Genomic DNA, 22,651 nt, shown 5'->3' with positions numbered 1-22,651 from the left:
AGAGTAACTCAGAAAGGGATCCAGGGGCTATTGTGGATAAGTGTCTTCCAGTGAGCCCAGAGAGGTTATTGCAACTCCTATTTATATGAAAAGGGCTTTAGTCTGAAGCTGTTCCCTGTGTTCAGGGTCAGTATAATCTCAGGACATTTTCTGCAGTTCCTATGTTGCCATTCCAAGGATCATATGGAAATATTGCTGGGGATTCAAAGAGGGACAGAAAAAAGGATATGGAGCCCAGAAAACTGACCTGGTGGTTGGAATAGGCATGTTATACTAGGTGAAGAGACATAGCAGTATGTCAGCTGAGGTTTAGGCTAGGTAGAAGGAAAAGGTTATTCCCCCAGAGGGTGGCTGGGCACTGGAACAGCTCCCCAGGGCAGTGGTCACAGCCCCAACCCTGACAGAGCTCAAGCAACATTTGGACAGTGCTCTCAGGCACAGGGTGGGATTGTTGGTGTGTCCTGTGCAGGGCCTGGAGTTGGACTTGATGATCCATATGGGTCTCTCCCAACTCAGGACATTCCATGATTCTATGAACACTATGGTCAAGTAATCCTTGCAGGTACCTCACAGTCAGGTTGACAGCTTCAACTCCTGATAAACCAGAACAAGCTCCAGTAGCTGGAAGCTAAAATTTGAGAAGTTCCACCTTGGAATGAGAGAGTTTCACATCTCTCAGTGTAGTTAAACATTGGAGTCCTTTTTCCATCACTATCCTTTTCAGTCAGAGATAATTTATCACTTTAAAAGAGGGGTTTGATTCGAGTCAGGACAAGATGTTCTATGTCTGTGTGTCAAGTGCAGTGGCCTATGCTATGACTGATGAACATCTCCCTTTCCAACCCCTTCCCTTATAGCTGTGTCCAGGGTAATTTGCATCATCCCGGAAATACTTGCAGCTCTGCATTAAAACAGGTCTGTCATGGCAGGGGATTGGAACTAGAGGATCTTTAGGGTTCCCTTCCAAGCCGTTCTAGGATTCTCTGAAAGGCAGCAACCATCCTCACTTCATGCTCCTGGACCTTTCTGGTTTGCTCACAGGGGTCAGGAAGGAGGTTTTCTCCCTTATTTAGGTCTTTCTTTTGTTCTTTTTAGTTTGGATATTAGAAACTGACCATCACCAGAGGATGGCTTCCTTCTTTCAGCCCGGAAAAGGGAAGGCTTCAGGGTCACCTAATTGAGGCCTTCCAGTCCCTGAAGAGAACCTACAAGAAAGATGGAGAGGGACTATTTACAAGGGCCTAGAGGGACAGGGCAAGGGGGAATGGCTTCACACTGATAGAGTGTAGGTTTAGACTGGATATTAGGAAAAAATTCTTCCCTGTGAGGGTGGTGAGGCGCTGGCTCAGGTTGCCCAGAGAAGCTGTGGCTTCTCCACCCCAGGAAGTGTTCCAGGCCAGGTTGGACAGGGCTTGGAGCAACCTGGGCTGGGGGAAGGTGTCCCTGCCCATGGCAGGGCCTGGAATGAGATGGTCTTTAAGGTCCCTTCCAAGGGACCATTCTGTGGTTCTGGTGAGCTGGTTGTTTCGATCCAGCAGATAATATTATTTCAGGATAATTGCTCTGCATGTCTTGCTCACCTGTTGGGATTTATCCTGATTGCCAGAGCTGGTAACTAATGGGTAGGAGTATGGGATTCTTCACCTTCCAGTGCAATATAAGAAATAGATCTCTGTTGGAACAGTTTGGACAACTACCACCTGACCAGTTGTCTGCCATATCTGTAGCCCTGGCTTTGGCAGCATATGGTTGGGCTCTGCCTGTGGCACACACAGATTAGATCAGTGCCTGAAGGACTTCTGGGCTTTAGGCTGACTGAAGTTTGTTGCCTGGACACAGTGTGGATGAAGTGTAGTCATTGTGATAACAGGTCAGATAAATTCATCAGATGAATTTGTGATTCCTTCTAGCTTTGAAACAAAAAAAAATGGTGATATTATGTCTTTATATTCACCTTTCATTCTCCCATAACTGAGGTTCAAAATAGTTCCAGACTGTGCTTTCAGAAGAAGGCTGGATGTTGGCAGATGTATGATTCACTCTTTGATTTCTGGCAGCTGGGAGAGCGTCACCTAATTAGCTTGGGCACAAGGCCACGCTAATGTGGCTGTCCTCCTTCTGGGACGTGAGCTGCTATCTCCACAGGACATTGAGCTGTGGAGATACTCAAGTCATTCACAACTGTCTCAGGCATCTATGTGGCACTACAGTGCTTGGGGTAAACATTCCTAAATCTTTATCTGAGCTTGGCACAGTAGAATTTTCAAGTGGTTCTTCCATAATAATTTGCCAAAAGCGAGAGCATCACTTTCCCCCCAGAGAACATGGCTTTGTACACTCAGCCTTGGACAGGTTCCTTTGCCGGTATGTTTTTACGGTTCCTTAATGCTGCACCAAGGGAAGTTCAGGTTGGACATCAAGAAGAATTTTTTCATGGAAACGGTTGTTAAACATTGGAAGGGTCTGCCCAGGGAGGTGGTGGAGTCACCATCCCCAGAGGTGTTCATGAATTGACTGGACCAGTGCTCTGGTCTAGTTAACAAGGTGGTGTTTGGTCAAAGGTTGGAGTCCATGATCTTGGAGATCTTTTTCCAACATAAATGATTCTGTGATTCTAATCTCTGTTCAAGAACTTTGCAAAGTTCATCACATTTCCACCATCTTTCTTAACCTGGGGAAAATCTAAACCACAAGGTCTCAATATCAAGTTTCCTAGTTTTGTAAGATAGGGATGGTATGTTTATCTACCCTTTCAAGTTTGAGCAGTTAGCAGCAGCAGATCTGTAAGGTGGAATAGTTTTTCTGCCTTAATTTGTATCTGCTCCCTGTGGTTTTATGTAAAGAGACTGGAAGTGAGATTTACCTCTCTGACCTACAGTATTTGTCTCCTTCCCTGAGGTTCAGCTGTGTGCACACAGTGAGTTTTATTTAGGCAGCCTTGTGGGAATGCAGGACTCAGTCTGTCAGAGACTAAGCAGATAAATTCAGAAGATTCCTTATTCATGCAATTCAGGACAGTCCTTGGATGGATCCAGTGTGTCCTGTAGCCAGTGAATACTAGACTTCCTGAGTATAGCTCTCACTCAAAAGTATAAAAGCTTTGTCTGGTTCATCTTTTTCCAGAAGCTGGGATAAAGCCATTTCAGCCCTCCTACCCCCAGCAGAGATAATGGACTTGTTTGATTGTTCTTATGCCATTAAACATCAAATATGTACATTCTGGTGCAGATAAAGATGAATCAAATATCAGTCTAGCTGGTACCAAGTTGCTAAAGTGTACAGCCTGGCAGCCCTATCATTCATTATTGTATGAGTGTATTAATATTCAAAAGTTCCTGCTTTCCAAGCAGTTGGCCTTTAAGATGAGACTGACATCTCACTGGGATTGGAATTTTCTGTGGGAGGCAGCCTGGCTCTTGTTTCGTGAAGCTCTTGAGTCTGAGGATTGTACAGAAGTCAATCGAAAAGCAAGAACCTTTGATCAAGTCAAACAGTCTATGAGTTGAAAGAGATTCTCCCAGATGAGCATCTCCTAAGTGTGGGCCCCCGATAAAGTCCTCTTGACTATTAATTTAGGCTCTATTTTATAATTCATTAGAATTGGGATACTGAAAAAGCAACAAACAGCCCCCTGACTTCTGCCAAGTGGCATATGGCTGTCATCTCTGTTCAGCCTCTAGTGCACGGATCAGCATTCCTTCTCTCCCAGGAATGATCTGATCTCTAAGAGGATTGCTCTGTATAGCTCTGTATGTGCTTGAGATGGTTATTTCTTTGTCATTGATACAGAAACAGAGAATTAATGTGATATGCTGAAAATACTGCAAAAGAATCTTATGGCTAATCACTGTAGATAATTTTATACATGTGTCGGGCAGTCTGTATTGCCTTGTTTTTGCACTAATGGAGCCATCCTCAGAGCTTCCGGACTTTTTAGGATGTAAGCTTGACTCTCTCCTTAAAATTGTGCCCTGATGCTGGTTCTCCTGGCACCTCTGTGCTGCTTGTCTAGAGGGAGAGTTTGCCTGTGTTGTGCCTCAGCCTGTGGTGTCACAATTACTTTAAACTAATCTTTGACTTCACTGTGAGAGAAAAGGGGAATTTTCTCCTCGTTCCTTGACCTTTCTGCAGGATACAACATCTTTGTGGCAATCACAAAGTTCTCTGCTCAAGCTGAAAATTAACCCTGCATGAATGGAAGTGAAACGTGGTTTTGAGCCAGGACTTAAATCGCCACGAGCGTGGCTGCAGTGGGACCACCTTCTGGCATCAGCACTGCCCAGCAGTGTGGGAGCCAATTGCAAAGCCCAACTGTGCTTATGTTCAGGGAGCAACATGTCAGATCTGATCTGATCAGAAAGTTTGGCTGCTCTTTGTGGGGTGCCAGAAGCTATTTCTCTAAACCTTTGGAAAAATCAATCTGATACCAGAGAAATCTGTTTGTTGTGGTGCAAATGGGATTCCTGTAAAGAATATTCCTGCCGTGATTCTCCTGACTCTGTGTGGGGTTAAAGTGTGTCTAAGATTTCAGCACAGTCCAAGGTGGCTTTAAAGAAAGGCTCCTTGTTGCTTTCTCTGGCTGGACAGAAGTCAATCAGATGACAAACCTTCTCTTTAGAGCAGCATGGTCTAGTGGAAGGTGTCTCTGCCCATGGCAGGGACGTAGAACTAGATGATGTTTAAGGTCCCTTCCAACCCAAACCATTCTAGGATTCTATGAAAACATGTCTGGGAGAAATGAAAAATCCACTCACCCCCTTTAGCTCTTTTCTTTCTTGCCTACAATCCAAAACAGATGCTTATTTTGGCAATTGTGCTCCCCAGGTTCATCACGAGTCCCCAGTCCTTCCCAGCCCACAAGACATAACTTAGGTACAACTACAATTCCCTGGAGTGAACCCCTGTTGTACTCAAATCCCATTGTTTTTCCTTCTTCTGCCTTTCTGCTTGGCTTTATGAATTAGTGGCAGGAGCTGAGAGCAAGCCAGAACTCCATAGTTCTGGCTGCCCTCTGACAACAGGGTGAAGGACAAAGACCCTCACAGCCACCACTGCCCAGGAGCTTCTGGAAATTTTCATCAAGCCTAATGGATTCTTTGTGAATATACAAAGAACCAAACTTGTTGTAAGTAATATCCCTCCTTCCTGTCATGGAGAAGTCCTTATCTTGCCTGTGTTTGTACAGGAAATGTAAGCAGGAGTGATATTTTTCCAGCAGTTGAGGACCATCTGTCCTACAACAAACTCATCACCTGCCAGATTCATTCAGAACATCTCTTAGTCCATATGTCTTGTGCATCCATGATAAAGAAGAGCTGTTTCTCCTCCCTGTGACCTTCCAAACACGTTGGCATTTAGCCTTAGTGCTGATCCAGGAATTCTCCAGATTAATATCTGTTTTCCCCTGTGCTGACCCATTTTAGTCTCAGAGGGTATATTTATTTCTCCCCAGTTTTGAAGGACTGTACTTTTTTTAGTCATTGCATAAGGAATCTATCATCTGCAAATAATTAAAATTAGACACTAGAAATGACATTGTATTGCTAATGAGCAGATGTGTCTACTTATACCAGTGGAAGAACAGCTGTACACATAAAAAACGCTACTGCGACCCTAAAACAGCATTATGTATTCTGCTACAGGCCTGGAACTTCATTTAGGGATTAAAGGGAAAAAATAATCTCTCCTTGTAAAATCTAACCATTTTTTTCTATGTTTGTCCTTTATATTGCTCTAACTTCCCTTCATAATTTGAATGAAATTTGCAAGTCTCAGATTAAAGCACCTTTGTTATGTATTTCAAATGTTATTAAGTCTTGATGGTTTCAGCATTATTACAAGGTGCAACAAAAAACAGTAGAAATACAACATCTATTGTCACCAGGCATATTAAATATATTCAAAACAGAATTACCAACCCCTCAGGGAGCCATTCTTGGTCCAATACTCTTCAATATTTTCATTAATGACTTGGAGGATATAGTGGAGAGGATGCTAATTAAATCAGTGGTGAAGACATTGCTAGGAGGCTCCTGAAGGAAAGGAATAAAACACAGCTCTGTGTTGATAAATTAAAAAAAGCCATGGAAATCGATATACTGAGACACAGGAAAGATAAATGTTTATTGGTTCCTGCAGGATTGAATGTTCAACAGTAGAATTGTGCACAGAGTGGTTTGATAGAAGACTTTCTTCTGTTGCCTTCAGGTTCTTGTTTGATAGGAGACAGTGTCTTCTCTTGCCTCAGGTTCTTCTAATTCCTGCTCTTTCCAGCAAAATATCCATGGTGGGACAGTTGACTGATGTCTACCCACACCACCAGCAACCAGTTTAGTGCCTTGCCCATAATCACCTCTGAAATACCTTTGGTCTATGCATTTTTCAAAGTACCAAAAGTCTTTGCCAGTGAGGCTTACCCAATATTGCACTTTGAGAATGCAACTTCATTTCTTTCATGAACCAAAATGCCTGATATCTGTTGTTCCCAATCTTTGTCTTCTTTTAAAACTAAATAAGCATTAAACTTAAACAGGTATTATAAGTTTCTTTGCATCCCCAGGAATTTTAGCTGTCATGACCTAATTTGCATGTTAGACTCTTTTTATCCATAAAAATTAGAAGAGACTTTTTCTGACCTATATTTCCAGTTTAGGAGCTGTTGTTTTCTCTCCGTCTTCCTTAATGAAGAAGATTATTAGCCAGCACAGCGGTGCTGAGATGGCTGAATACTTTGCATTATAAAGTGTGTGGTGCTGAATCAATTCTGGCTCAAGGGCAAAAGTACTTGTGGGCTTTGAAATCTTACCTTTAAACTACTTTTAGGCTGTCTATTTTGTATCTGACAAGGATGTGTTGAACAGTGCTCCAGAACTACTAAAAATTAACTTTATCTTTGAGTATTGCTAAGGTCAATAATTAAGTGGTTCCTTGAGGATGAGAAAATGGTTCCTTGAAGATGAGGTGAGGCTTGGAGCAACCTGGTCTAGTGGAAAATGTCACAGCCCGTGGCAGGGGGTTGGAACTAGGAGATGTTTAAGGTCACTTCCAACCCAAACCATTCTGGGATTCTGTGAAAAGCCGTGGCATTCAAATTTCGTGCTGCTAAAGATGACGTCATAACTCTTACGTTGTGGAAAACATGAACCCACCTGAAGGGAGGGGAGGATTTTATACTGGATATAAGGAAGAATTTGTTTATGGTGGGGGTAGTGAGACATTGGCACAGGCTGCCCAGAGAAGCTGTGGTTGCCCCATCCCTGAAAGTGATCCAGGCCAGGCTGGACAAGGCTTGGGGCAACCTGGTGTAGTGGAAGGTGTCCTTGCCCACGGCAGGGGGGTGGGACCAGATGATTTTTAAAGGTCCTTCCAACTCAAACCATTCTGCGATTCCATGAAGCCCGTGGGAATGCGGAGTGAATAACAGTATCTAGATTTTAATGTATGGTTATAGAATTAGAAAAGAGCAACCTTGGAAAGTCTGTTTCCGCAGAATTTTTTTTCTTGAACTGTTCCTAATCTTTAGACAAGGAAGACAATAGACAAAGTCAAAACAAAGTGATCTCAAATATTCATTCCTTCTTCAGATCAGCCACTAGTGAATTTACTGTACTTGGGTCTGGAAATCTGAGGCACTGAAGCATGGCATCATTAATCATAGTTTATGGTGATTATTAGTAGGCTTTTAATCTTTGTTTTCGTGTATAATTAGGTACAAGAGGTCAAAGCTGATTCTCTTCCTAACAACAATATTTTCAGGGAATGACTGTTTTTCTCTGCCTGCAATTTTCTCGTGCATATTTATAAGAGCACACTTGTCTGTTTGGAGAGAGCAGTGTCCCAGGAGCTTATCTGCTGATAAAAGCAAATGACAACACTGTTATTTTTATTATCACTAATTATTTTTATTACTATTGCAACAGCACCTGGTGGATCAGAGTAGCTTTAGATTCGTAGTGCTAACACATGGCTAAATTGAAGCAAGACGCTAGTGAACAACATAAATGAAGAGAATGGAGAAGGCACAGAAAGAAAACAAACAGCAAACCTGTGTGATTCCATGGCCTATCTCGATATAGTACCTGATCTGGATTTTTTCATTGTATAATATTTCTTATTTTTTCACTTGATCAGTTGTTGTCCAGCTTTTTGTATGTCCCACAACATAGCTAGTCCATGAAGAAAATAGGCAATGAGGGCCCAAAGATGTCCAAATAGACATGTTTTTGTCATGTCAGATCCTCTTGTTCATTATACCTGTTTAGCAGCTGTGCTTTAGAAAATATGGAACTCATTTATGCCCTCTGTCATGTCCTCCAGTCTCCTCCAGACATCTCTGCTCTGTGCACTTGGGTATGAAGAGTATCAAGATCTCCAGTCAGGTTTGTCTTATCAGCATAGACCTGTCTGTTGGGATAAAGGCTGGGATAAATCCATCTAAATTTAGATGTTTCCATAGGCATGGAGAGACTCAGTTCCCAATATTGTCAGTAGATATCTAGTCAACACAGTTGACTGGCCCCAAATGAGGCATCTCCAAGCAGCTTTTGGTTGCCTAAACCTGGAAGCTCAGTTCCAGCTGCACCGATAAATATCAATTTATTGTATCTATAATGTATATTTATGAACATATTCTTATAAATAATTTTCACTCTTTCACATGTTCATAGAATCACAGAATGGTTTGGGTTGGAAGAGACCTCAAAGATCATCTAGTTCCAACCCCCTGCCATGTGCAGTGAAACCTCCCACCAGCCCAGGTTGCTCCAAGCCCTGCCCGACCTGCCCTGGAACACTCCCAGGGATGGAGCAGCCACAACGTCTCTGGGCAACCTGTGCCAGTGCCTCACCACCCTCACAGCCAAGAATTTCTTCCCAGTATCGCATCTCTCCCTGTCCTCTGGCAGTGGGAAGCCATTCCCCCTTGTCATGTCCCTCCAGGCCCTTGTCCCAAGTCCCTCTCCAGCTCTCTTGGAGCCCCTTTAGGCACTGGAAGGGGCTCTAAGTTGTCCCCAGAGCCTTCTCTTCTCCAGACTGAACCTCCCTGGCTCTCCCAGCCTGTCTCAGGAGCAGAGGTGCTCCAGCCTTCAGAGCATCTCTGTGGCCTCCTCTACACTTGGTCCAAGAGGTTGAGGTTCATCCAGCCCTGAGACAGATTTTTAGTAGGCACCTCTGAAAGAGCCTATTGTCTCTTTATGACAGAAAAAGTCCAAAAACTTGTATAAACTTAACTCAAAGATTAACTTTTGAGTACAGTTATGTCAAGTTTAGTCAAAGCTGAAAGTCCCCTACAATAAGTTTGAATGCTGGTAAGGATGATTTATGTAGACAATTGACCATTCTCTTTGTCTGTTCTATACCCTACTGGTAAATATGTACTTTCAAATAATAACTAGAAATGGATTCAAATTCCTATGAGACAGTGGCATTTCACACTTGAGCTTTGTGACACTTGTCAGAAACTCACCTGTGGCTTTTTGTGGACTCAAGTAGATCCTGTACTTCCTTCAGAAGTCAAAGAGCATTCAAAAATGCTTTTAAACAATGTTTTATGTGATGGAATTGATAAGTAATGAAGCATTCAGGGAACAATTCTCTCAGTTCAAGTCTTCCTTCAGACTTTCCAGTTTTGTAAAATATTGGAACTCTTAAGAGACACAATATTGCATGTGGCACATGAATCATAGAATGGTTTGGGTTGAAAAAGACCTCAACACTCATTCAGTTCCAAAAGAAGACCATGGATATAGTTTACTCCTTGACACTGCTATTGAAAACTTTGTAAACCTTCTGCTCTGTTGAAAGTATAAAAGTTTTCTTTAATATGTACAAGCTCATTAAGGTATTTTAACCTTCTGAAGATGCTCCTTTCTATTTCATTTATCCTTCCTGCACCACAGCACCTTGAAAATCATCACGAACTCTCAATTCACAGCACTGTAACTAACTTCTTTCCTATTAACATTTTTCTCCTTTAATCATATGCTATAAAGAGTTTTACTTTCCCCTGGCAACTTTTAAGCTGTATAGATGTAATCATTATAGTGAGTGATGACATCAAGCCAGGGTGACATGGTGCAATTGATTTTTACTAAATAATTCTATGATGAGCTGGAAGAAGGAGTTTTATTAGTCTTAACTCAGCAAGGATTGATTGGGGAAAAGAAAATGACCAATCAGTGTATCAGGTTTTGGTGGGTCTCAGAAAATAAGTGACAGGTGCAGAAAAGTCTATAAATCAAGGCAAAAATTATGATAAAAATAAGAGCTATGAACTGCCCTTTAAAATTTCACTGGATGGCAGAGAAGAGTCTAAGAGACCTTAGTCATTTATCTCCATTATTCCTCAGATCCTCTGAGAATGGCAAAGTTGACGAATGATGCCATTACATTTTTTTTATCATTTTTAAATGGAGAGAAGATAAGGAGAGGTGTAGAAGTATTACTTTCAAGTTATTAGAGGGTTGAGTCTTCAAAAGAATTCCTTGATTTAGCCAATAAAAGAAAGAAAGTGCCTTTTGCTTTAGCTTTCTGGAGGTAATATATGAAACTTTCACCATTTTGAACTAAATCTGCTTGTTTGCAGGACTGGGAAATATGTGTTTTTATTAATAATAAAATTATAGAATAGTTTGAGTTTGAAGAGACCTTAAAGATTATCTAGTTCCACCCCCCTGCCATGGGCAGGGACACCTTCCACTAGACCAGGTTTACTCCAAGCCCTGTCCAACCTGACCTGGAACACTTCCAGAGATGGGGAGTCCATATTCCAATCCATATTCTAGTTGTTCAAACTAAAGGAGAACGAGTATTTCCTGCTTTGATGCCAAAGATTATGGTGGAGACCAAAACTGTCATTCCTACCCAGGTGCATCAGAAGATACCAAAGTATTGGTAAGAAGGTGCTTTTTAGAGCCATTTCTTTGCCTATTGTCTACATTTTGGCAAATTGTTTCCCAATGGCAGTGTGCTTATATTCCATAGCAGTCTCAACCTGGGAATCATTCCTTTAGCAGGACCTGGGAAAGCCTCAGAGCTCCCTGTTCTTTCCATCCACCATCCCCGGGCCACAGATTTCTGTTTCATATACACTCAGCTCCTGAGGGGATTTTTGATTAATTGCTGTTCTGGTTTGCTGGCACAGTGAGGACATTTTATGTTCTCCGGAGTGGTCCAGGCTGAGGTTTTTTGGTCAGCCAAAGTGAAATTCCTAAATATAATCCATGTCCAACATCTAAACACATTTAGAGCTCCAGATGCAATTGTCCTCCGTGGTTCTCCAGAGACAAGAGCTTACACGGACTGGCCAGTGCTCACAGAGGCTTTGAGCTTATCCACTTTGGCACCATGAAGCCATAACCAAAAATAACATATTTTTCTCTCTTGCCAGAGAGGTGCAAATGCTCTGCTTTTCTATCAGTTCTAAAATCAGCGTCTCTGTCTAAACCTCTCCTTGACAAGAGATTTTATGGGTGTTCTCAGCAAAGCAGCTGATTTGCTTTGTCACAGGCTTCAGTAGGAAGTGCCAACCTCATCACTCCAGGGTATGTTTGTTCCTGGTACTGTTGGATGTGTCCTGGATCACTTGGTCATGGAGACAGGTATTTGCCTTTTTGCCAGTCCCTGTCTTGCACCACTGATTTTAGTAGTACCTTTTTAAAAGTAGAGCTGATGTAATGGGTTGATCTTACAATCCCTGGGCTGGTTAAGGAGGTTCTGCTGTCAGAATCCTGGAGGACCTGAGGTGAAGCTTGAGACTTTCCTCTGCTCTGAACCTTCTTACTCTCTACAACTCACTGACAGGAGGTTATATCCAGGTGGGAGTCAGTCTCTGCTCCCAGGTAACAAGGGCTGCAACAAGAGGCAATAGCCTCAAGTTGCACCAAGCGAGGTTTAGGTTGGATATTGGGACCAATTTCTTCCCCCAAAGGGTTGTCCTGCCCTGTCACAGGCTGCTCAGGGCAGGGGTGGTGTCACTATCCCTTGAAGTATTCAAAAGCTGTGTAGATGTGCCACTTGAAGATATGGTTTAGTGGTGGCCGTGGCAGTGCGGGGGGAATAGTTGGTCTTGTTGATCTCAGAGGACTTTCCAACCTTAATGGTGCTGTGATTCCTCAGAGTTAATATATTTTCTTAAGAACTTCAGGAAGGAACCTGTTTGTCATCACAGCCTCAAATAAAAAGGAGATTCAGGCCCTACTGACAGATTTTCCTATGTATTTGAGGAAAAGATCTATCTCCTGGAGACACCCTAAAAACTACCCCTAAATTGGCAGGTTTGCACAGAGAATGACTTTGAGACATCTCACAGAACAGTTGCAGGCAAACAGTGTTTCCCTAGAAGATCCAGCTGCTCTGAAGACATGTAGCTGATGTTCTGGAGAAATTATTCTTTCTTCCAGTACGTGATGATTTAGACAAACTTGATTCACTGATTCAATGATTTGGAACTGAAGCAAAATCCATATGCATTTCCTAAAAATGAAGTTTGGCACAGGTGGAAAACAAGTCTTATTCTGACAAAATTCTTTCTTTACAGGAAACCTGAACCTGAAATACATCCATTAGTGCTAATAAATATTGCTTTAATTCATCCAGTCCATAGTGTCAAGAGATTCATTCATTGTTCTGTGAAAATCTAGCAAAGGTAGTGAGTGAGTGATCATCCAAAGGAATTCCAAATCTCAGTGTTTATGAGGTGTGATTATAATTTGCAGTAGATACTTGTTTTGAAAGGTGTTTAAGTCCTTTTTAATTGCCTGGAAACTTGTAGGCAAGGTGAATGACATGAAGGCTGTGGAGATTTTTTGTGGTATAATTGTATTATAACTTGGAAGAAATTTCTGGAATTCAGTGGAACCGCTTTGGTGCACCGAAGATCATAGAATGACCTGGGTTGTAGGGCACCTCAAAGATCACCTAGTTCCAGCCCCCTGCCATGGGCAGGGACACTTTCCACTAGACCAGGTTGCTTCAAGCCCTGTCCAACCTGGCCTTGAACACTCCAAGGGATGGAGCATCCACTTCTTCTCTGGGCAACCTATGCCAGTGCCTCACCGCCCTCACAGGGAAGAATTTCGTCACAATATCGAATCTAACTCATTTCCTCTGACAGTATGAAGCCATTCCCCCTTGTCCTGTCACTCCAGGCCACTGTACATAGTCTCTCCATCTTTTGTGTAGACTCTCTTCAGGTCTTTAGACACTGGAAGGGACAAATAGGTCACCCTGAAGCCTTCTCTTCTCCAGGTTGAACAATCCCAATTCCCCCAGCCTGTCTCCAGAGCAGAGGTGCTCCAGGCCTTGAACCATCTCTGGCCTCCTCTGCACTCACTCCAGCAGCTCCACGTCCTTCTGCTGTTGGTGACCCAGAGCTGGAGGCAGCACTGCAGGTGGGTCTCACCTGAGTGGGGCAGTCCCCAGACAGAATGTCCCCATCTGTGGGGGGATTCTGCTGCCCACACTGTGGGGATGAGCCCAGAACAGAGTTGGTTTCTGGACCTGGAGTGCACATGACCAGGGCATGTCCAGGCTCTCACCCACCAGTGCCCCCTAAGTCCTTCTCCCCAGGGCTGCTCTCAACCTGTTCATTCCAGATGTCAGACATTGACTTGTCTTACCAGAAGACTTTTCCAGAGTCTAATGTGCACTCAATGTAGCTGGAACCAATGGCAGCAATGCTGACAATCCATTGTGAGATAGGATTTGGATTTAGCTGTACACAGTATCTTCCAATACATTTAGTGTCTTTATTAAGTTAATTGTTTATATGTTCTCCCTATCCGAAGCCCAATGTGTATAAAATGTGGTATCATGTTAACAGAGACAATGTCAGGGTAGACAAAATCAGAAAGGCATTTCAGAAAAGAAGGGAAGTTGAGCACAGATGACCTTGTGGAATTTTTAGAGAGCCAAGCAGAGGTTGTTTTTTATTCAGTAGACTTTTTTTTTTAGCAAGACAAGATTGTTAAGCTCAATCATCCTACCACAGTTGTTTAGTAAATCGAATTTCTTGCCTTGTTTGCTACTCATTGAATTAGTGAATCTCAGCAAGTATGACTTGCCAGAGGGTTTTAAAACATCACTGATGGACCCTTGAGATGTAAGTTTGTCCGTGTGAGGTACATTACAAGTAGCAACAGCAGCAGTGGCACTTGGTTATGGCTGTACGCATGGGTTTTTTTTGGTTATCTCATAGTCTTAGTGCTTTAGATAATGTATTAGCTACTTATTGGGGGGAATTTAGGTGCAAATTAATTTAAGTAACAAGTAAAAATAAATGCCATTTCAGCTTGGATGTTTGATCACATTAAAGAGACACTTTGGGGTAGTACAATATCTGTTCAGTCTTCTTCATTCCTAGTAGATGGTTTAACAGCACAAGCGAAGACTTCGGTTCTAGAAGGGACTTGTTCTTGCACAGCCTGACTCCTCCTTAACTTTATAATTTCTTTATTGGTATTGTACAGCTTTTTGAGTTTTGCTTTCCTGATCTCATCCTCACAGCGTGGGCAGCAGGTGAGGGGAGGATTCTGCCCCTCTGTCCTGCTCAGGTGAGACCCACCTGCAGTGCTGCCTCCAGCTCTGGGTCACCAACAGCAGAAGGACGTGGAGCTGCTGGAGTGAGTGCAGAGGAGGCCAGAGATGGTTCAAGGCCTGGAGCACCTCTGCTCTGGAGACAGGCTGGGGGAATTGGGATTGTTCAACCTGGAGAAGAGAAGGCTTCAGGGTGACCTATTTGTCCCTTCCAGTGTCTAAAGGGGCTCCAAGAGAGCAGGAGAGGTACTTGGGACAAGGGCCTGGAGTGACAGTACAAGGGGGAATGGGTTCCCATTGCCGGAAGGGATATTAGGGAGAAATCCTTCCCTGTGAGGGTGGTGAGGCACTGACATAGGTTGCCCAGAGAAGCTGTGGCTATCCCATTTGTGGAAGTGTTCCAGGCCATGTTGGATGTGGCTTGGAGCAAATTGGTCTAGTGGGAGGTGTCCCTGCCCATGGCAGGAGGTTGGAACTAGATGATCTTTGAGATCTCTTCCAACCCAAACTGCTTTATGACTCTATGAAAATGTATATTCTTAATGTGAAGCCCTCAGGAATGTAACGTGGCTTTAGCTGCATTGTGCAAAGGAGAAACACTCTTTGCTGCTTGAATCTTGCCTTATTTGCCATCTGGATTTTCTATACTTTAGCTTTCAATTGCTCTACCTTATTAAGCAACTTTGCCAAGAGTAAAAAGCCTTATTTCTCTTTTTTTTTTTTCTCTTTAAATGTGTTTTTAAATCAGAGTCAGTTCTGCTCTTAACCTTCTCTTCACTAAATTAATTAAGCTGACTGCTTCTCTAGTACTATGTCATGGTGGCACATGCATATATTAAATAATCTTATCTTCTCACTCAGAGCACATGAGCTCATGCTAAACTCATACTCTTAAGTTCATGCTAGAAACCTTCATAGTGTGTAGTGATCCTCCATTCACAGAGATTTTTGTAATCTACTCCCTAGTCAGTTGTTAAGTGGTTTGTTAAGCAATAAATAGATTTGTAGAATGCTAATACTTAAGCTCAAACATCAATCAGCATTAACATATCCTGGCAAAACTAATACTTTCCTGGCCTGTATTCATTTTATCCCTAACTCTTCAGCAGCATTGGCTTTACCAGAGCTCCCTGAAAGAACTTGCAAAGGAATCAGCAGGATATTCTCTGCCTGGCAGTCAACACTATTAAGTATTGATGAAGAGCACAGTTGTTTTTATGTGTAATAATGCATTTTACCAGTTAAAAAGTAACCCAGATCATCAGAAAACTCCATAACTTGTGTTGGCATCATACTCTTTCATCTGTACTGTTGGTCATTGAAGGAAATGTTAGTTCAAATGCGTATTTTAAAATACTTCTGTATATTTTTGTTCATAAATATTTCAGCCAGTTTCAGTTGTTTATTGTTCTTCCCTTTAAACCATTTTTATGGTGCCTTGGAAAGTCAAAGAGGAATAAAACTTGCCGTGATTTAATGAGTAGTAGTATGTAGATAGCATCTTTTCCCCCAGTATCACAAACTCCTTCTCTGCCCTCTGCCCTTTGCTAGGGGCATATCACAATGGTTATTGTTTTTTTCATCTCATCTCCATAGTCTTGATATCTGATGTTCATCTTCAAAGAGAATTCTGTAGTCTAGTGACAGTCCAAAGACAAATCCTGATGATTTCCAATTTGTCTTGTGTTGAAGGCATTTGGAAGGACTCTGTTTCAGAGTCTTCAGCTTTTTCACTCACCCAGACAAGCTCAACATTAATACATTTTTCACAGCAAAGCAAAAAGTTGTGTTCTTGAATGCAAAATGGGGAAGAAAGTGTGAAAGACAGGAATAACAAAGGTGCCACTGCAGTGGCAAAACTGCACATCCAGATCATTCTTAATGCTAAAGCTCCTCTCTGAGGTTGTTTGACTTTATGGAATGAGCCAGTACTAAAGGGGATAATCCTTTTGCCAAAATTCCCCATCCAGCCTGGCCATGAACACCTCCAGGGGTGGAGAGTCCACAGCCTCTCTGGGAAATCTGTGCCAAGAATAACTAATTATCTCCAAGGGTATTTTGAACCTTTCTCCCATCAAGTTGTGTTCCTCTAGCACAAGAAGAATCTTAAGCACTATGGAAAATCAACAGTTTTTGATAACCGTTTCCATGGTTCAAAAAATATTCTAAGAGTTTTACCTTGATTAAAGTGACTGCAGTTTAATTCTTGAAGGTTTTACGTCTGTATTTGACTACTGTGTGATGTAACAAAACATAAACTGCTCATACTTCATTTGCATGTCATTTAAATGGAGCTATCACCATTGGATCTCTTCAGTGTTAACTAGTTAACTAGTGTTAACTAAAGAAAGACATGGACTTCCTTAAAACACCTACTGAGTATGCATGGAAGAGGCTGTGCTAATTCAGCTCTATGGAACATCCTCAATTTTGCCCAGAGAAGCTGTGGCTGCCCCATCCTTGGAAGTGTTCCAGGCCAGGTGGGACAGGGCTTGGAGCAACCTGGTCTGGTGGAAGGTGTCCCTGCCCATGGCAGAGGGGTTGGAAAAAGATGATTTTTAACATCCCTTTCAACCCAAACCATTCTGGGATTCTATGAAATGTAGCTGTGTTGAACTTCTTCCTGCAGCCCAGGGAGGGAGGGAGGCTGAGCCTCATGGTGTGCCATGTTTTCTCTCTCCCCAGGGATGCGACAAGGCAATGACGTTGGCACACAGTATCGCTCAGCCATCTACACCTTTTCTCAGGAACAGATGGAAGCTGCCTTGAGATCTAAGGAAGAATATCAAAAGGTAACACTGGGCAGGGGGTGGAATTACTTCACATATGATCAGAGGTTGACAATGTCACCAGTAAGCACAAAATCACTCCTTGTGCTGTGCACTTTCCACGTTGCTATTGGAGCTCCTCATTCCAATACTGAAACCGTGTCATAGTTGCTTTACATTCTGACTTTTAAGAGTTTGTGTGTGTGTGTGAGTCATTTTGTAACTATGCACAAAGAAAAATAGTTCCTTATGCAGAGGTACATTGAATCTCTTCTAGAGATTTTCTAATGTGGGTGCACCAGAGCAGCAATCTGTGATCTTAAAGCTATCAAGTGTCCCTGGAACACATACTTTGAAGATTGTAGCCAAAATCTCAGACACACGAGTTCTTGAGCTTTGAGGGATGGTCTTGATTGATTTTTGAGCTTGATAATTCAGGATAACCCACCTGCTGCTTATAAGATGCTTCTATCAAGCCATTCCATAAATGTCTTTGATGGGATGTGACAGCCTGTGACTTCCTGAGAGTATTTGTTTTGACACAAGGATTTATATGAGAGAAGATCAACCAATTCCCTTTCTATACACAGTCCTATTTTTCAGGGAAGATGGATTCAGCCTCTTTCCTGCCACATAAGCTATTATTTAACTGAAGGCAGAGGGATTAGTGTCCTGCAGTGTCTCTGCATTGTGATTGCTGTCTGATCTGCCTAGTGCTCTTGTCAATGAAAGATCCAGATTGTACAGCAGAGAAATATAAATTCTTATAACTTAGATTAAAAAACCCACTCGCCTAGGACATCAGAGCAATAGACAGTAACTCTTGAATAGTGCTAAAAGAATCTCCGTGTTTATGCATTTATTTATACAATGACTTCACTAGTGTTATGTTAACAAACCAGGAGTTTTGGTGAATATTTAATGGTAAAAGTCAACAACTATTTCTTGAGGAGGTACATCTGTCAGAAGGTCCAAAAAGGAGGTTCATGTGCTGCAGTATTGTGCAACAGTTTGGTTTTCACCAAGGTGTATATGACTGGTGAGCTGAGCTCTGGGTGCACTTATAGGGCTGGTTCCTATGCCCAGCTGCAATTCTTTTGCTTGCAAAGAGATGCTCTGAACTGCAAGTAAGTAATTAGCAAGTTGTTCTTGGTGTGATAACTGTGCATGTAAATGAAGTGTTCAATGGCATATTTTCTCCTGCGTAGCTGAACACATGGGGTAAGTCAGTCTTGGAGGTGTTTGCCTGTGTTAACAGAGTGGTTTCAGAAGATATTTATCATTCAGAACTTCTTTTTTTGCTCATTATTTACCTTAGATCCTTTTCCAAATTCCTTTTATTCCTTTCTGTTAGCATCTGCTGACCACTGTCACCCTGTAAACCTTACAGCTTTCAGTTTGCTTTCCCAACTCTATTATTCTCTGCTGTTATTTGTCATTAAATTAATCCTGACATGAAAGCAAAATTGCAATGTAGGAGATTGAAATATGATATTACAGAAATTTCCATCATCAAATACATTTCCTTAATGGCACCATTTAAAATTTACCTACTTTGAAGTCTATCACCATTTGAAAAGTGTGTATAATTAGTACATTTATATAATTAGGTACAACTGTAAGTGAGTACATGTAGAGTTTGTTTTTGCACTGAAGTAGGGAATGAAGGGACAGTGCTGCCAACTAAGGAAACATAGCAAATATGTACTGAAATTCCTAGGGGATATGTGGTTTCTATGTATTATTAACAACAATATCTACAATATTATCTGCTGAGGTATTGCAGCAGTAGTGGAATGGTTGCATGGGAAACACACTGAGCAAACAGTTTGTTCAGGAATCCCTTTTCATATTAAATGTTTTGCATGACATTAATGTAAATGTAACACAACCACTTTCCTTATTATTGCAGCAATTTAAAAGCAATCCTAAGCTCTTCCGCCACATAATCATGGATAAAATCACGTGGGGATGGCACAACACTTCATTTTTCAATGCTAAGCAGTGGTTCATGCACCAAACTGAGCAAGGACTAACATACTCTGAGTACAATAACTGCAGTGTCTATGGGTGACTCTAGAGATTTTTGGCACTGTAAAGGAATAAAACCAAAATGTCATTTATTTGTTTGTGCACTGAATAATTGTGCATGTGCTCTCTAGATGTGTCTTTGAGCTGAGGATCTGGAAAAGCACTCAGAATGGTCTTCAGCCAGAAAATGGTGTGTTTGCTACATGAGTTTTTTCTGAAGGACGGGGAGGGTTGATAATCTAACGGAAACATTTTTTTGTTCACTGAGGATAGAAATCATCTAAACCCAAGGTTAGTATCATGAATTCCTGCCTCCAAGGCAGACTAACCAGAGGTGCTGGCTCTTCACTGGAAGTCAAATAGCGTGTTCAGCTCTGTCTATGTTTAACAATCAGTATGGGCTGGAATGAGCAGAACAAAACAGTTTGTACCGAAGACCAAAATGTGTATTTCAAGAGGGTTTGTTCTTCAGTAGCTGTATTTTGGTGCTCCGAACCGTGTGCCACTAGCAGGTGGAAGTCAACATCTTAGTACACAGCACTGCTGAGGCACCTCCAGTCCTGGGGGCAGTTCTGGGCCCCTCACAAGGACATTGAGGGGCTGGAGCATGCCCAGGGAAGGGAACAGAGCTGGGGAAAGCAGGAGTGCCTGAAGGAGCTGGAGGGGCGCAGCCTGGAGAAAAGGAGGCTCAGGAGAACCTTCTGCTCTCTCCAAAACGCTGACTGGAGGTTGGATCCAGGTTGGCATCGGTCTAGTCTCATGGGTAACAAGTGATAGGAATGGATGAAATGGCATAGCATAGCAACTGATTTGCTTTGTCACAGGCATCAATAGGAAGTGCCAGCCTCATCACTCCAGGGTATATATGTTCCTGGTACTGTTGAATGTGTCCCTGATCACCTGGTCATGGAGACAGGTATTTGTCTTTATGCCAGTTCCTGTCTTGTTCCACTGATTTTAGTAAAGTAGAGCTGATGTAATGGGTTGATCTTACAATCCCTGGGCTGGTTAAGGGGGTTCTGCTGTCAGAATCCTGGAGGACCTGAGGTGAAGCTTGAGACTTTCCTCTGCTCTGAACCTTCTTACTCTCTACAACTCCCTGAAAGGAGGTTATATCCAGGTGGGAGTCAGTCTCTGCTCCCAGGTAACAAGGGCTGCAACAAGAGGCAATAGCCTCAAGTTGCACCAGGTGAGGTTTAGGTTGGATATTGGGACCAATTTCTTCCCCTAAAGGGTTGTCCTGCCCTGGCACAGCTGCCCAGGGCAATGGAAGTCCCCATCCCTGTAAGTATTTAAAAACCATGTGGATGTGGCACTTGGGGGCATGGTTAGTGGTGGCCTTGGCACTGCTGGGCACAGGTGGACTCGATGATCTTTGAGGGCTTTTCTAGCCACTTTATGATAAGTGACAATGATCAGGAGGTTTATTACCAGCCTATGAGTGTGAACCACCATGTGCCCTGAGCCCAGATATCCTGCAAGGTTACATCTATTTTAAGTTGTGAAACTTGTTGCTGATTCCTGCAGCTGTTTTAACAGCTGAGAAATGGCAATGCAGCAATGAATATGCATCAAGCCATGTGTCTTTAGCAGTTGATGAAGCTGAGAGCATACAGTCAGAGTTAGCCAGTGGTGATATGTATTATATTAGAATAGTGCTGCTGGTAAATGGTAGCACAATGTAAGTGTAATCAGAAAAACATAAAATGAGGGCCAGGGCTTGGTGAAATCACTGTGAATGAGCTGTTCCATCAGTTTTGCCTGAAGCTGAAATTTTTTAATACAGTTGAACCTGAGGTTACTCAATTTTCAAGACAGTCTCTAGGCTGGATTTGGTTTTCAAATGAATTATCAATGCAATTGTAATCCAAATAGAGAAATCAGGGTGGGAAGAAGTTTGCATTATTTTTTTCTGAATCAAGCACTAACACTGGATTTTCAAGCTCCAAAAATATACTGAAGCCCTTTCCTCTATAGAATCCTTGAATGGTTTGGATTGGAAGGGACCTTAAATACCCTCTAGTTCCAACCCCTGCCATGGACAGGGACACTTTCCACCAGCCCAGACTGCTCCAAGCCCTGTCCAACCTGGCCTGGAACACTCCCAGGGATGGAGCAGCCACAGCTTCTCTGGGCAACCTGTGCCAGTGCCATACCACCCTCACAGCCAAGAATTCCTTCCCAATATCCCATGTCTCCCTGCCCTCTGGCAGTGGGAAGCCATTCCCCATGTCCTGTCCCTCCAGGCCCTTGTCCCAAGTCCCTTTGTAGCTCTCTTGGAGCCCCTTGAGGCACTGGAAGGGGCTCTAAGGTCTCCCTGGAGCCTTCATTCACTTCTCCAGGCTGAACATGCCCCAGGTCTCCCAGCCTGGATCCAGAGCAGAGTTGATAGATATGTTCTGCAGGATAGGAGAAACAGTGAATTAGCACTGGGCAGCAGAAGATGCAGCAGCGTCTGCAGCTCAGCTGTTGAACAGATACTGTGAGACTTCCAGCAACTTGCTGTGGGATGATGTGAGAATAAACTAACAAAACTCTCATGTGCTAAAACAAAAGCTTTTTATTTTTTTATCATATAAAATAGATTGAAAAGTTGGAGATTCCTGGCCATTACAATGAGCTCTGGAGCAGCAAATCTGCAAGGAGATGAAGTGGTTGGGATTGTATTTGTCAAGGTTGGAGGAAAGGCTGTTTACAGACCTCCAGGATTGACAGTTCTGAGTTGGTAATTCCATGAAGAAATGTCTTGTGGAGTGAATTTACACCATTCTTCTCTGTGTGTTTAGAAGAGGCTTTGCTTAGGAGATGGGTTTTCATGTGATTTTAGCTGGGAAAAGTGAAATGGCTCTTTTAAAAGTAGATTGTTTTTATTAAAGCAATAAAATAGTCAATAAAAAATAACACCTGCTTAGGCCTCTTCAAATTATGTCTAATTCAGAGCTTTACATATCGAATTAGCTCTGCTTCACTCTGATGTGAGGAGCAGTGACTTGATTCCTGATTGATGGTGGGAGCTCTTAGGAAAACAAGCAAAACTGATCTGATAAGCTGAGCCATTCTTTGGTTTGTAATCACTCCTCTGTGCTACAGAAATACCCTTGGTATGTTCATCCCTCTCTGAGAAAGCTCATTTGGCTGTGGCTGAGGAGGTTTTGTATGAACAGCTGTAACTCTTCTCATATTTCTGTAAACTGCAGAAAATGTGACTTCTTTGTCACCCCAAGAAAATTTGGTTACCTCTCAGCAGAAAGAGCACTCAAAATGAATACCAACATATTTCTTGCTGACAGTGGCAACAAGATAAAGTACTAATGGCATGA

The 22,651-nt window shown here is 42.5% G+C and overlaps 1 protein-coding gene across 1 annotated transcript in view; it reads left to right on the top strand.

Moving 5' to 3' along the window:
• The window catches only part of LOC103810934 (mitochondrial peptide methionine sulfoxide reductase-like), a gene marked incomplete at both ends in the record, with an annotated part of 73,588 nt that extends 56,264 nt beyond the window's left edge, over positions 1 to 17,324 (top strand). Inside the window, one exon of the mRNA XM_009083866.1 lies at positions 17,218 to 17,324. Within this exon, the coding sequence (XP_009082114.1) occupies positions 17,218 to 17,324 (107 nt within the window). The remainder of the gene's footprint in view (positions 1 to 17,217) is intronic.
• Positions 17,325 to 22,651: the final 5,327 nt, after the last annotated feature.

This window comes from Acanthisitta chloris, unplaced genomic scaffold (assembly GCF_000695815.1).
Source record: "Acanthisitta chloris isolate BGI_N310 unplaced genomic scaffold, ASM69581v1 scaffold3581, whole genome shotgun sequence".
Lineage (NCBI taxonomy): Eukaryota > Metazoa > Chordata > Aves > Passeriformes > Acanthisittidae > Acanthisitta > Acanthisitta chloris.
This window is presented reverse-complemented; position numbering and strand designations above follow the sequence as displayed.